Source organism: Scyliorhinus canicula, chromosome 9 (assembly GCF_902713615.1).
Source record: "Scyliorhinus canicula chromosome 9, sScyCan1.1, whole genome shotgun sequence".
Classification (NCBI taxonomy): domain Eukaryota; kingdom Metazoa; phylum Chordata; class Chondrichthyes; order Carcharhiniformes; family Scyliorhinidae; genus Scyliorhinus; species Scyliorhinus canicula.
In genome coordinates this window covers 98557221-98573287 of record NC_052154.1, presented here as the reverse complement: position 1 = coordinate 98573287, position 16067 = coordinate 98557221, and the positions used below count along the sequence as shown (strand labels likewise).

Here is a 16067-nt window from a genome sequence, read left to right as displayed (position 1 = left end):
AAGAAGGGTAGCAAGGATAATCCAGGGAACTACAGGCCAGTGAGCCTTAATTCAGTGGCTGGGAAATTACTGGAGAGAATTCTTCGAGACAGGATCTACTCCCATTTGGAAGCAAATGGATGTATTAGTGAGAGGCAGCACTGATTTGTGAAGGGGAGGTTGTGTCTCATTAAGTTTTTCGATGAGGTCACAAAGATGATTGATGCAGGTAGGGCAATGGATGTTGTCTATATGGACTTCAATAAGGCCTTTGACAAGGTCCCTCATACCAGACTGGTACAAAAGGTGAAGTCACACGGGATCAGGGGTGAGCTGGCAAGATGGATGCAGACTGGCTAGGTCATAGAAGGCAGAGAGTAGCAATGGAAGTGTGCTTTTCTGATTGGAGGGCTGTGACAAGTGGTGTTCCGCAGGGATCAGTGCTGGGACCTTTGCTGTTCTTAGCATATATGAATGATTTGGAGGAAAATGCAACTGGTCTGATTAGTAAGTTTGCAGACGACACAAAGGTTGGTGGAATTGCGGATAGCGATGAGGACTGTCAAGAGGATACAGCAGGATTTAGATTGTTTGGAGACTTGGGCAGAGATGGCAGATGGAGTTTAGTCCGGACAAATGTGAGGTAATGGATTTTGGAAGGTCTAATGCAGATAGGGAATATATAGTGAATGGTAGAACCCTCAAGAGTATTGAAAGTCAGAGATATAGGTGTACAGGTCCACAGGTCACTGAAAGGGGCAACACAGGTGGAGAAGGTAGTCAAGAAGGCATACGGCATGCTTGCCTTCATTGGCCGGGGCATTGAGTATAAGAATTGGCAAGTCATGTTGCAGCTGTATAGAATCTTAGTTTGGCCACACTGGAGTATAGTAGTCAATTCTGGTCGCCACAATACCAGAAGGATGTGGAGGCTTTAGAGAGGGTGCAGAAGAGATTGACCAGGATGTTGCCTGGTATGGAGGGCATTAGCTATGAGGAGCGGTTCAACAAACTAGGTTTGTTCTCACTGGAACGACGGAGGTTGAGGGGCGACCTGATAGAGGTCTATAAAATTATGAAGGGCATAAACAGAGTGGATAGTCAGAGGCTTTTCCTCAGAGTAGAGGGGTAAATTACTAGGGGGCATAGGTTTAAGGTGCGAGGTGCAAGGTTTAGAGTAGATGTACGAGGCAAGTGTTTTACACAGAGGGGAGTGGGTGCCTGGAACTCGCTGCCGGAGGAGGTGGTGGAAGCAGGGACGATAGTGACATTTAAGGGGCATCTTGACAAATACATGAATAGGATGGGAATAGAGGGATACGGACCCAGGAAGTGTAGAAGATTTTAGTTTAGACGGGCAGCATGGTCAGCACAGGCTTGAAGGGCCTGGTCCTGTGCTGTACTTTTCTTTGTTCTTTGTAACAACAAATTTGCACAACCCAGTCAATTCACAACCATGGGTGAACCACTGCAATCTTGGGCTCATGGGTGAACCATTCACCCTCTGCTACCTGTAACCATTGCACATGTCAACCTGGAATGGTAGTATTGGTGGGCTGTTTAACTGTGGAAAGAACTTGTGAGCAGTCGCACAAACAGTGGCTCCCGCCAGGGTACTTGGTTTTGGTCCATTTTGCCCGGTTTATGGGTGATTGTTAGGAGGAAATTGGTGTAGTTTCATGGAATAAGACCCATTCGTTCGAGTAAAGTCCAGTAACAACAGCACAAAGCAGAAGTTGAGCAAGTCGTCAGGCTCAACAGTTTGAGTCTAAGCAGGATGGGGGAAACATAGTGCCAGCTTCTGCTGAGCTGGTGGCCCCTCAGTGGACAATTGACAAGTTCATTAGTTTCTTGACCGACAAATTTAAGAAGCAGCAGCAGGTGGTCGCTAAGGATCTGGAGGAGACGGTGGAGGGGGCTTTGGCCCCACTTTGGTTAGCCATGGACAAGATAGACCAGCGGATAGAGGTACATGGAGCAATGATATAGAAGGTGGAGGCAGCGCTCTCTCACCACAGTGATCAGATTCTCTCCCTGCAGGCAGAGATTGTGGTGCTGGTTGAAGGGCAGCACGGTAGCACAGTCATTAGCAGTTGCTTCACAGCTCCACGGTCCCAGGTTCGATTCCCGCTTGGGTAATTGTCTGTGCAGAGTCTGCACGTTCTCCCCGTGTGTGTGTGGGCTTCCTCCGGGTGCTCCGGTTTCCTCCCACAGTCCAAAGATGTGCAGGTTAGGTGGATTGGCCATGATAAATTGCTCTTAGTGTCCAAAAAGGTTGGGTGGGGCTACTGGGTTATGGAGATAGGGTGGAGACGTGGACCTAAGTGGAGTGCTCTTTCCAATGGCCAATGCAGGCTTGATGGGCCGAATGGCCTCCACCTCCACTGTAAATTCTATGATAAACTACGATAAGCAGAGAGTGCTAAATGCAAAGATTAATGATTTGGAAGGAGGAACTGAAGGCATTGTTCCTAAGTTGGCAGACGATATAAAGATATGCAGAGCAATAGGTAGTATTGAGGAAGCAGGGGGAGTGCAGAATGACTTGGACAGGCTAGAAGAGTGGGCAAAGTAGTGGCAGGTGGAATACAATGTGGAAAAGTGTGAGGTTATGCACTTTGGTAGGAAGAATGGAGCATAGACTATTTTCTAAATGGTAAAAGGTTTAGGAAATCAGATGCACAAAGGGACTTAGGAGTCCTAGTTCAAGATTCTTTTCAGGTTTAAACTTGCAGGTTCGGCCGGCTGTTAGGAAGGCAAATACAATGTGAGCATTCATGTCGAGAGGGGTAGAATATGAGAGCTGGGATATCTTCCTGAGGCTGTATAAGGCTCTGGTCAGACCCCATTTGGAGTATTGTGAGCAGTATTGGGCCCCATATCGAAGGATCTGCTGGCCTTGGAAAGGGTCCAGAGGAGGTTCACAACAATGATCCCTGGATTGAAGTGCTTATCATGAGGTGCAGTTGAGGACTCTGGGTCTGTTCTGGTTTGAGTTTCAAAGGATATGGGGGGATTTTATTGAAACTTACAGGATACGGTGAGGCCTGGATAGAGTGGACGTGGAGAGGATGTTTCCACTTGTAGGTGAAACTAGAACCCAAGGGCACAGCCCCAACTGAAAACGGAGATGAGGAGCAATTTCTTCAGAGGGTTGTGTATCTGTGGAACTCATTGCCGCAAAAGGCATGTGGAGGCCAAATCACTGAGTGTCTTTAAGACCGATATAGGTTCTTGATTAATAAGAGGATCAGGGGTTATTGCGAGAAGGCAGAAAATTGGGGGATGAGAAACAAATCAGCCCTAATTGAATGGTGAAGCAGACTCGATGTGCTGAATGGCCTGCAGAACCATCCCAGGCGGAAAAACGTAAGGATCATCAGGTGCTGAGAGGGCCTGAATTGCTCCAACTCCATGGACTCTATATGTCTACGGTGTTCAGAACGTTGGTGTGGGAGGGGGTCTTTCCACCTATCCCAAGTTGGACCGGGCTCATAGATCGCTGAGGCAGAAGCCCAGATCAGGAGAGCAACCTCGGGCGATCATGTCAGGTTTCATCGCTACCTGGATAAAAAGCGGTTCCTGAGGTGGGCAAAGAACCATCGAGACAGTAGATGGGAGAGAATATACCAAGATGTTGGGGCAGAGCTGGTGAGAAGGCGTGCAACATTTAATAAGGCCACAGTCACTCTGTACAAGAGCAACGTGAAGTTTGGTCTCCAGGTGACTTCAATGACAGAGACTATTATTTTGATGTGCCAGAGAATGTGAGTTTGCCAAGAAGCATGGACTGGGGTGAAATAATGTGCTTGAGGACAATGGAGTTTGTTGTTTGTTCATTCTTAAGTTTATCTGTATGTGTATCTTTTGGAGAATCTTTTTTTATACGAAGGGGGGGGGGGGGGGGGGGATTTGAGATTGTGCCTGGGCTTGTTGCTGGGTGTCCGTTTTGGGGTTTGTATATTGCATTGTTAAGTTTTCCTTTTGGGAAAGGGTGTTGTTTTTCCTCTAGTGTTCTAATATCGTTGAGATATTGTTTGATTTCTACGCAGGGGGTCGCCCTGCTAGCATTATAGCTAGGAAGCAGAGAAGAGGAGATGCCCGAGTTTGTGACCATGGGGTCTTTTTAAAGGCTTTTTGTTTCTCTTTTGTTTGGGCTTATGCTCTTTTGTTGGTTTGGTCTTCGGGATGATTCGCCAACATTGAGGGCATTTAAAAGTTTATTGGATAAGCATATGGATGATAATGGCATAGTGTAGGTTAGATGGCCTTTAGTTTTTGACTTCCCATGTCGGTGCAACACCGTGGGCCGAAGGGCCTGTACTGCGCTGTATCGTTCTATGTTCTATGATATGAGGTTGGGAGGGGGAGAGGGAGGGCTGAAGGGAGGCTCACTGTGATGATTCCTTTGTTTTTGGACCGGCTTTATTGGGCTGTGGTGGCCATCTTGAGGCACTGCTGGGTTGCTTCACAGAGTTAGGGTATGGCTCATTCTGGGACGGGATGGGAGGGGGGGGCGACGACACCCAATCCTGTTGATAACTTGAAATGTGAGGGGTTAAATGGCCCAGTAAAATGGTGCTGGGTTTTTGCGCGCAGTTGAGAAGTTTGAAGGCGGATGTCTTTTTTTTTACAGGATACTCATTTGAGAACTATAGATCAAACATGGTTGCAGAAGGGATGGGTGAGGCAGGTATATCACTGGGGTTTTGATGGTAGGGCACGGGGGCCACTGTGTTGATAAATAAGAGCGTGTGGCCTTTTCTGTGGGTAACATATTGGCAGATCCAGGTGGGAGGTACACAATCAACAGTAGGTCATTGGTAGGAAAGCCAGTGATGTTGGTCAATGCGTATGCACCGAATTGGGATGACACGGCATTCATTAATAACGTGCTGGCATCTATTCTAGTTATTGATTCACATCAGCTAATTATGTTTGGGGGGGGGGGGGGGGGGGGGGGATTCAATTCTGTTTTGGATCCTAGATTGGATAGGTCGAGTCCCAAGTCTCCGAGTTCATTGGAGTGGCGAAGGAGTTATTGGTGTTGATGGAACAGATGGAGGGGGGCTGTGGAGACCCATGGAGGTTTAAGTTTCCAAGGGATAAGGAGTTTTCTTTTTTTCCCTTATGTCCATTGGGTTTAGGGTCGTTCGGGTGGTTGGAGAAGGTTGAAATTAAAATGGCAGGAGGATAGGAGCCTACGCAAGGAGTCAGAAGAGGAGGAAACAAGGGCAAAATCAAAAGACAGAAAAGGGAATAAGAAAACTGATAGGCAGAGAAACCAAGGGCCAGATTCAAACAGGGCCAGAGTGGAAAATATTAACTGCAAAACAACTAATGTTAAAAAGACGAGCTTAAAGGCTTTGAGCCTTAATGCATGGAGCATTCGCAATAAAGCAGATGAACTAATCATGGAAATAAATGTGAACGGATATGATATAATCAAGATACCAGAGACATGGCTGCAGGGTGACTAGGGATGGGAACTGAATGTCCAGGGATATTCAGCATTTAGGAAGGTCAGACAAAAAGGAAAAGGTGGAGTGGCCTTGCTGGTTAAAGAGGAAATTAACACAATAGTGAGGAAGGATATTAGCTCCGAAAATGTGGAATCTGTATGGATAGAGCCAAGAAACACCAGGGGGAAAAAAAACGTTAGTGGGCGTTGTATATAGACCCCCAAACTGCAGTGACGTTGGGAATGACATTAAACAGGAAATTAGAGAGCATGCGATAAAGGAATTTATGGGTAATTTAATCTGTATTTGGATTGAGCAAATCAAATTAGGCACAGTACCATAGAGGAGGAATTCCTGGAGTGCATACTGCAGGATGGTTTTCTGGACCAATATGTTGAGAAATCAACTAGACTGGGTAACGTGCAAGGAGAACGGAATCATTGTCTATCCAGTGGCGCGCGACCTCTCGAGGATAAGTGACCATAATATTTTTCATCAAGATGGAGAGTGAAGTAGCGGATTCTGAGATTCAGGTCCTGAATCTTAATAAAGGAACCGACAATGGTATGAGGGGCAAGTTGACTATGATCGATTGGTGAATGTTACTTAAGGGATGACAGTGGATAGGCAATGCAAAACATTCAAAGAGCGCATGGGGGAAGTCCTGCATAAGAGATTAGCATGTAAAATTAAAACGCATGGGGGTACTGCAGGGATCGGTAATAGGGCCCCAGCTAGTCACAATATATATTAATTATTTAGATGAGGGAACAAAATGTAAAATCTCAAAATTTGCAGATGACACCAAGTTGGGTGGGAGGGTGGGCTGTGAGGAGGATGCAGAGATCCTTCAGCGTGATTTGATTAAGGGGCCAACTGAATGGCAGATGCAGTATAATTTGGATAACTGCAAAGTTATTCATGTTGGTAGCAAAAACGAGATGGCAGGCTATTAACTGAATGGCCATAAATTAGATGGGGTGGAATGTACAAGAGACCTGGGTTTCCTTGTACTCCAGTCACTGAAGGTATGCATGCAGGTGTAGCAGGCAATAAAGAAGGCAAATGGTATGCTGGCCTTCATTGCGAGAGGATTCGAGTACAGGGATGTGTTGCTGCAAATATATAGGGCCTTGGTGAGGCTACACCTGGAATATTGTGAGCAGTTTTGGTCTCCTTATCTGAGGAAGGATGTTCTTGTTATAGAGGGAGTGCAGTGAAGGTTTACCAGATGGATTCCTTGGATTGCGGGACTGATGCATGAGAGATTGAATTGGTTAGGATTGTATCCATTGAGTTCAGAAGAATTAGGGGGGTCTCATAGAAACCGATAAAATTCTAACAGGGCAAGACAGGAAATGAAATGAAAATCGCTTATTGTCACGAGTAGGCTTCAAATGAAGTTACTGTGAAAAGCCCCTAGTCGCCACATTCCGGCGCCTGTCCGGGAAGGCTGTACGGGAATCGAACCTTGCTGCTGGCCTGCTTGGTCTGCTTTAAAAGCCAGCGATTTAGCAGAGAGTGAGCTAAACCAGCCCCTATAGATGCAGGAAGGATGTTCCTAATGATGCGTGTGTCCAAAACAAGGGGTCACAGTCTGAGGATACTGGGTAGACCATTAAGGACAGAAATGAGGAGAAATGTCTTCACCCAGAGTGGTGAGCCTGTGGAATTTGTTACCACATGAAGTATTTGGGGCTAAACCATTGGTTAGATCTTGAAGCAGTTACATATAAGAACTAGGAGCAGGAGCAGGCCATTCGAGCCTGCTCCGCCATTCAATGAGATCATGGCTGATCTTTTTTGGACTCAGCTCCACTTTCCGGCCCGAACACCATAACCCTTAATCCCTCTATTCTTCAAAAAACTATCTATCTTTATCTTAAAAACATTTAATGAAGGAGCCTCAACTGCTTCACTGGGCAATGAATTCCATAGATTCACAACCCTTTGGGTGAAGAAGTTCCTCCTAAACTCAGTCCTAAATCTACTTCCCCTTATTTTGAGGCTATGCCCCCTCGTTCTGCTGTCACCCACCAGTGGAAACAACCTGCCCACATCTATCCTATCTATTCCCTTCATAATTTTATATGTTTCTATAACAGGGGTGGGCAAACTTTTACGTGCAAGGGCCACATTCAGAAATTCACAATTTTAAAGGGCCGCATAGTATATTAAGTAAAATAATTAATATTCAAAATAGCCAAAATAAAAGGTTTTTAAAGAAAAAAAAGCAATTAATTTTTATTAATTAATAATTTAAAGTAGAAACTTCAGATGAAACACATGTTGTGCCGAGCAATGATCACCCTACTCAAGTCAACGTATCCAGCCTATACCAGTAACCCCCCCATTAACCGTAAAATTAAAAAAAAAGAAAAAATTTAAACAAAAAAATTTTTTTTTTTTCAATGACTTGATCTTGGTGGGCCGCATAAAGACCTTTGGCGGGCCGTAGTTTGCCCACCCCTGTTCTATAAGATCCCTCCTCATCCTTCTAAATTCCAATGAGTACAGTCCCAGTCTACTCAACCTCTCCTCATATTCCAAGCCCTTCAGCTCTGGGATTAACCTAGTGAATCTCCTCTGCACACCCTCCAGCGCCAGTACGTCCTTTCTCAGGCAAGGAGACCAAAACTGAACACAATACTCCAGGTGTGGCCTCACCTTATACAATTGCAGCATAACCTCCCTAGTCTTAAATTCCATCCCTCTAGCAATGAAGGACAAAATTCCATTCGCCTTCTTAATCACCTGTTGCACCTGTAAACCAACGTTTTGCGACTCATGCACTAGCACACCCAGATCTCTCTGCACAGCAGCATGTTTTAATATTTTATCATTTAAATAATAATCCCGTTTGCTGTTATTCCTACCAAAATGGATAACCTCACATTTGTCAACATTGTATTCCTTCTGCCAGACGCTAACCCATTCATTTAACCTGTCTAAATCCCTCTGTAGACTTCCGGTATCCTCTGCACTTTTTGCTTTACCGTTCATCTTAGTGTTGTCTGCAAACTTGGACACATTGCCCTTGCTCCCCAACTCCAAATCATCTATGTAAACTGTGAACATATGTGGGCCCAACACTGATTCTTGAGGGACACCACTAGCTACTGATTGCCAACCAGAGAAACACCCATTTATCCCCACTCTTTGCTTTCTATTAATTAACCAATCCTCTATCCATGCTACTACTTTACCCTTAATGCCATGCATCTTTATATTATGCAGCAACCTTTTGTGTGGCACCTTGTCAAAGGCTTTCTGGAAATCCAGATATACCACATCCATTGGCTCCCCGTTATCTACCGCTCTGGTAATGTCCTCAAAAAATTCCACTAAATTAGTTAGGCACGACCTGCCCTTTATGAACCCATGCTGCGTCTGCCCAATGGGACAATTTCCATCCAGATGCCTCGCTAGTTCTTCTTTGATGATAGATTCCAGCATCTTCCCTACTATCGACGTTAAGCTCACTGGCCTAGAATTACCCACTTTCTGCCTATCTCCTTTTTTAAACAGTGGTGTCACGTTTGCTAATTTCCAATCCATCGGGACCACCCCAGAGTCTAGTGAATTTTGGTAAATTATCACTAGTGCATTTGCAATTTCCCTCGCCATCTCTTTTAGCACTCTGGGATGCATTCCATCAGGGCCAGGAGACTTATCTACCTTTAGCCCCATAAGCTACCTCCTTAGTGATAACAATCATCTCAAGGTCCTCACCTGTCATAGCCTCATTTCTATCAGTCACTGGCATGTTATTTGTGTCTTCCACTGTGAAGACCGACCTAAAAAACCTGTTCAGTTCCTCAGCCATTTCCTCATCTCCCAATATTAAATCTCCCTTTTCATCCACTAAAGGACCAATATTTACCTTAGCCACACTTTTTTGTTTTATATATTTGTAGAAACTTTTACTATCTGTTTTTATATTCTGAGCAAGTTTACTCTCATAATCTATCTTACTCTTCTTTATAGCTTTTCTAGTAGCTTTCTGTTTCCCCCTAAAGATTTCCCAGTCCTCTAGTCTCCCACTAATCTTTGCCACTCTGTATGCTTTTACCTTCAATTTGATACTCTCCCTATTTCCTTAGATATCCACGGTTGATTTTCCCTCCTTCTACCGATCTTCCTTTTTGTTGGTATAAACCTTTGCTGAGAACTGTGAAAAATCACTTGGAAGGTTCTCCACTGTTCCTCAACTGTTCCACCATAAAGTCTTTGTTTCCAGTCTACCTCTTCTCTCATTCCATTATAATCTCCTTTGTTTAAGCACAAAACACTAGTGTTTGATTTGACCTTCTCACCCTCCATCTGTATTTTAAATTCCACTATATTGTAATCTCTCCTTCCGAGAGGATCCCTAACTATGAGATCATGAATCAATCATGTCTCATTACACAGGACCAGATCTAGGACCGCTTGTTCCCTTGTAGGTTCCTTTACATACTGTTCTAGGAAACTATTGCGGATACATTCTATAAACTCCTCCTCAAGGTTAAGACCAAGGTTGCCTCCCTGGTGCAAGGGTAAAGGATTAGGCTATTGAATCAGAGAATCAGCCATCATAATGAATGGTGGAGCAGACTCGAAGGACCGAATGGCCTCCTTCAGATCCTATTTCCCAGATTGCCTTCTCCGTGGTGGGTAGGTCTCTTCTCCTGGGGTTGAGGGGGGCATCGTACTTGGTGATCATTATATCAGATCATGCTCCGCACTTTGTGGACCTTCTGTTGGAGCCGGGCCGCTCTCAGAGAACCCCGTGGAGATTGGACACAAATTTGCTCGTGTTTAAGAGTTTCTGTGAGCAGGTATCCACTGCCATTGGGCAATATGTTGACTTCTACAGGAATGAGGCACTGTCCACGCTCTGGGAGCCCGCTGAAGGCTGTTATTAGGGAGGAGATGATCTCTTTTAAAGTGCATAGGGATAAACCTGGGAAGGTGGAGAGTCAGAGACTGGTGACTCCATTCTCAAGGTGGACCATCACCACTCGATCGCTCCGACACTAGTTATTGACGACAGAAAGAAATAGCAAATGAATCGGAGGAGTTTTTGTCAATGGGGAAGGCGATGGCCCAGTTACGTCTCCCAAGGTTTTTTATTTTTGTTCCAGTGCCTCCCAGTCTTTTGTATGGTTAACAAATTGATATCTGTTTTAGTTTGGGCTGGTAAGACGCCTCAAGTTCGACGGACATTTTTTTGCAAAAGGATAGACAGGTTCTGGTGGCGGCCATGGTGTGAGTGGTGGCACATTTGGCAGCTCCCGCTGGAGGCTTTTTAAGACCTTTCCCCGTTTGTAGGGTGGATGTTTTGCAGAAAAGAGGTGTAGGACTGGCTGGAGAAAGGTTTGACTCCACAGGTGGGGCTGCTGGATGGATGAAGTGGGTCGAGAAGAAGGGAGCAGTTGGTGCAAGAGAATCCTCGTGTTCCAAAGGACGAGATGGCAGAGGGTAAAGGGTCTGCCTTTCCTGCCCAGTGGTTTACAGAGCAATTTGTAGACTTTCTAACTGAAACATTTAGCCAACAGAAGGAGGAGGACCAGGAGGATCTAGCCAAGGCGATAGAGCTGTTAATAGCGACAATTGACCAGTTAGAGCAGAGGCTGGAGTCCCAGGGCGAGGCCATTCGGAAAGTGAAGGAGGTGATGGGGGAGCACAAGGAATTGCTTGCCTCATTGGTGGCCGAGATAGGTGTGATGCAGGAGACTCAGCAGCGATTAAGGAAGAAAGTGGAGGATTTGGAGAACCATTCCAGGAGGCAGAACCCAAGAATCAAGGGGATGCCTGAAGGCATCGAGGGAGCGGACGCTGGCTCGTATGTAGCCAAGATGTTGGAGAAGTTGATGGGGGGGAAGGGGCCTTTGACCGGCGATTGGAGGTCGACCGAGCGCTGATGACAACGCCTCTGCCATTCTCGCTGGCCAGGTACTCCACAAGCCCGGTAGTGGTGGCGGCCCTGAAGGTGTGTTCGGGACAATGTGAGGAAACAGTGCAGTCCTTTCCTGACCTGCCGCCCCAGGGGTTGCAGGGCAAAGTGGTGTCAAAAACAGAAGGTGGCGATGGCAGGGTGTTGGAGATTAAAAAGAGTCAATGGACCTGGAGGGGGCGCTGATAGAAGTTTTTTTTAAATAATCTTTATTGTCACAAGTAGGCTTGTATTAACACTGCAATAAAGTTACTGTAAAAATCCCCTAGTCGCCACATTCCAGCGCCTGTTCGGGTACACAGAGGGAGAATTCAGAATGTCCACATTACCTAACAGCACGTCTTTCGAGACTTGCGGGAGGAAACCGGAGGACCCGGAAGAAACCCATGCATACAGGGAAAGGGAATCGAACCTGGAACCCTGGAGCTGTGAAGCAACAGTGCTACCCACTGTGCTGCCATGTCGCCCACAGTAAGCGGAAGTGGAAGGAAGAGCTGGAGAGGGTGCTGGAGGCCAGGTTATGGGAGGAGGCTCTGGGGAGTGTGAATGCAACCTTTATGTGCACTCGGCTTAGCCTCATCTAATTTAAAGTAGTCCACAGGGCGCATATGACCAGAATGAGCAGTTTTTTGAGAGGGTAGATTTCCTGGTACCATCGCCTTCACTTATGGACAGCATCCTGTCCGAGGCTGAGTGAGAGAGGATAAGATTTTAGATGTCTATAGGCAGATGTTGGTGATGGAGCAAGCATCGTAGGAAGAGGTGAAGAGGAAGTGCGAGAGTGGAGTGAGGCTCTTCACAGGGTCAACTTCACCTCCTCATGTGCAAAGTTAAGCCTGATCCAGTTCAAGGTGGTGCACAGGGCGCACCTGACTCAGGCCTGTAGGAGTGGGTTCTTCTCGGGGGTGGAGGATCAGTGCTCAAGGGTCTCAGTGCATCACATGCATATGTTTTGGTCTTGCCCCAAGCTTGTTAGTTTCTGGTTCTCCTTTTTTGATACAAATGTCAGGGAATTTGGATGTTCAACTGGAGCCGTGCTCGTTGGTGGCCATTTTTGGAGTACTGGACTCACTGGTGCTGCAGATGGGGACGAGGTCAGATACCTTGGCCTTTGCTTCGCTAATAGCCCGAAGGCAAGTTCTGCTTGGGTGGAGGTTCCCAATGCGACCTAAGGCCTCGACTTGGGTGGGGGACTTGATGGAATTGTTGCACCTGGAGAAGATAAAGTGTACCACGAGGGGCTCAGTGGACGGGCTCTCTCGAGATGGTAGCCCTACATCTAATTTTTTAGGGAGCGTGGGGGAGGCTTTTTAGCTTCGGCAAGGTTTCGTTTTCTTTATGGCGGGCGAGGGAGGGAGGGACGGATGAGAATAGGGAGGACTAGTTGGGTGCACTTCAGGAATAATATGGGGTTGGGATTTGTTGTATTGTTGATGCTACAATGAAAATCTCGTTTGAATAAAAATATTTTGAAAAAACTGTGCAAAGCAAAAACAGCCCCGCTTGACCATCACCTCAGGCAATACCTGGGCAATTTTTAATAGGTGTCATTAAATCAACGGGACAAATATCCTCTAATCCTGGGGCACCAGCACCAATGTCCCATTTTGGGACCAGCACAGACTGTGGGTAGCAGAGGGGCCTCAACACTCCAACATGCAGCACTGAAACTGCTATCATCTACCGATCGAGACATGAGTTTACCTTAATCTCACTGTCCAGCAGTCTTGTCCGCTGAATAATTTCCTCAGTGGACATTTTAAGCACCTCTTCACCAATTCCATCCTGCAAAATTAAATAGACCATCAGTGTGGAAAAGACATGGGGCAAGGAGACGAGCCGTGGAGAGGCTCTCTCCTCACTTTCCCCCTGCGCACTCACCCGAGGCCTTCTCTCCCTTTATTCTTTCTCTCCCTCACTCTCCCCATCTCTCTATTTTCTTTCTTCTCCTCACTCCCCTCCCTCTTCCCACTCTCCTCTCACTTTCAATCTGTCACCTCACTATTTTCTCTCTCCCCTCTCCCTCTTATCTATTTTTTCTCTCTCCTTTCCCTCTATCTCTCTCCTCTACTTTTTCTCTCTCACTCTCTTCTATTTTCTCTCTCCTCCCTCCCTCTGTCTCTCCTCTCCCTCTCTCTATTTTCTCTCTCTCTCTATATATAAGAACATAAGAACTAGGAGCAGGAGTAGGCCATCTGGCCCCTCGAGCCTGCTCGGCCATTCAATTAGATCATGGCTGATCTTTTGTGGACTCAGCTCCACTTTCCAGCCCGAACACCATAACCCTTAATCCCTTTATTCTTCAAAAAACTATCTATCTTTACCGTAAAAACATGTAATGAAGGAGCCTCGACTGCTTCACTGGGCAAGGAATTCCATAGATTCACAACCCTTTGGGTGAAGAAGTTCCTCCTAAACTCAGTCCTAAATCTACTTCCCCTTATTTTGAGGCTATGTCCCCTAGTTCTGCTGTCACCCGCCAGTGGAAACAACCTGCCCGCATCTATCCTATCTATTCCCTTCATAATTTTAAATGTTTCTATAAGATCCCCCCTCATCCTTCTAAATTCCAACGAGTACAGTCCCAGTCTACTCAACCTCTCCTCATAATCCAACCCCTTCAGCTCTGGGATTAACCTTGTGAATCTCCTCTGCACACCCTCCAGCGCCAGTACGTCCTTTCTCAAGTAAGGAGACCAATACTGAACACAATACTCCAGGTGTGGCCGCACTAACACCTTATACAATTGCAACATAACCTCCCTAGTCTTAAACTCCATCCCTCTAGCAATGAAGGACAAAATTCCATTTGCCTTCTTCATCACCTGTTGCACTTGTAAACCAACCTTCTGTGACTCATGCACTAGCACACCCAAGTCTCTCTGAACAGCGGCATGCTTTAATATTTTATCGTTTAAATAATAATCCCGTTTGCTGTTATTCCTACCAAAATGGATAACCTCACATTTGTCAACATTGTATTCCATCTGCCAGACCCTAGCCCATTCACTTAACCTATCCAAATCCCTCTGCAGACTTCCAGTATCCTCTGCACTTTTCGCTTTACCACTCATCTTAGTGTCATCTGCAAACTTGGACACATTGCCCTTGGTCCCCAACTCCAAATCATCTATGTAAATTGTGAACAATTGTGGGCCCAACACGGATCCCTGAGGGACACCACTAGCTACTGATTGCCAACCAGAGAAACACCCATTTATCCCAACTCTTTGCTTTCTATTAATTAACCAATCCTCTATCCATGCTACTACTTTACCCTTAATGCCATGCATCTTTATCTTATGCAGCAACCTTTTGTGTGGCACCTTGTCAAAGGCTTTCTGGAAATCCAGATATACCACATCCATCGGCTCCCCGTTATCTACTGCACTGGTAATGTCCTCAAAAAATTCCACTAAATTAGTTAGGCATGACCTGCCCTTTATGAACCCATGCTGCGTCTGCCCAATGGGACAATTTCTATCCAGATGCCTCGCAATTTCTTCCTTGATGATAGATTCCAGCATCTTCCCTACTACCGAAGTTAAGCTCACTGCCCTATAATTTCCTGCTTTCTGCCTACCTCCTTTTTTAAACAGTGGCGTCACGTTTGCCAATTTCCAATCCACCGGGACCACCCCAGAGTCTAGTGAATTTCGGTAAATTATCACTAGTGCATCTGCAATTTCCCTAGCCATCTCTTTTAGCACTCTGGGATGCATTCCATCAGGGCCAGGAGACTTGTCTACCTTTAGCCCCATTAGCTTGCCCATCACTACCTCCTTTGTGATAACAATCCTCTCAAGGTCCTCACCTGTCATAGCCTCATTTCTATCAGTCGCTGGCATGTTATTTGTGTCTTCCACTGTGAAGACCGACCCAAAAAACCTGTTCAGTTCCTCAGCCATTTCCTCATTTCCCATTATTAAAACTCCCTTCTCATCCTCTAAAGGACCAATATTTACCTTAGCCACTCTTTTTTGTCTTATATATTTGTAAAAACTTTTACTGTCTGTTTTTATATTCGGAGCAAGTTTACTCTCATACTCTATCTTACTCTTCTTTATAGCTGTTTTAGTAGCTTTCTGTTGCCCCCTAAAGGTTTCCCAGTCCTCTAATCTCCCAGCAATCTTTGCCACTTTATATGCTTTTTCCTTCAATTTGATACTCTCCCTTATTTCCTTAGATATCCACGGTCGATTTTCCCTCTTTCTTCCGTCCTTCCCATTTTGTTGGTATAAACCTTTGCTGAGCACTGTGAAAAATCGCTTGGAAGGTTCTCCACTGTTCCTCAACTGTTCCACCATAAAGTCTTAGCTCCCAGTCTACCTTAGCTAGTTCTTCTCTCATCCCATTGTAATCTCCTTTGTTTAAACACAAAACACTAGTATTTGATTTTACTTTCTCACCCTCCATCTGTATTTTAAATTCCACCATATTGTGATCGCTCCTTCCGAGAGGATCCCTAACTATGAGATCATGAATCAATCCTGTCTCATTACACAGGACAAGATTGAGGACTGCTTGTTCCCTCGTAGGTTCCATTACATACTGTTCTAGGAAACTATCGCGGATACATTCTATAAACTCCTCCTCAAGGTTGCCTTGACGGACCTGGTTAAACCAATCGACATGTAGATTAAAATCCCCCATGATAACTGCTGTACCATTTCTACATGCATCAGTTA

At 45.6% G+C, this 16067-nt stretch overlaps 1 protein-coding gene across 4 annotated transcripts in view; it reads right to left on the bottom strand.

Annotated features, from left to right (window-relative positions):
- Positions 1–16067, bottom strand: part of psmc3 (proteasome 26S subunit, ATPase 3) — a 51115-nt gene that overhangs the window by 31086 nt on the left and 3962 nt on the right. For all 4 annotated transcript variants that reach the window (XM_038807321.1, XM_038807320.1, XM_038807322.1 and 1 more), the window contains exon 2: positions 13084–13164. In XM_038807321.1, the coding sequence (XP_038663249.1) occupies positions 13084–13164 (81 nt within the window). The remainder of the gene's footprint in view (positions 1–13083; positions 13165–16067) is intronic.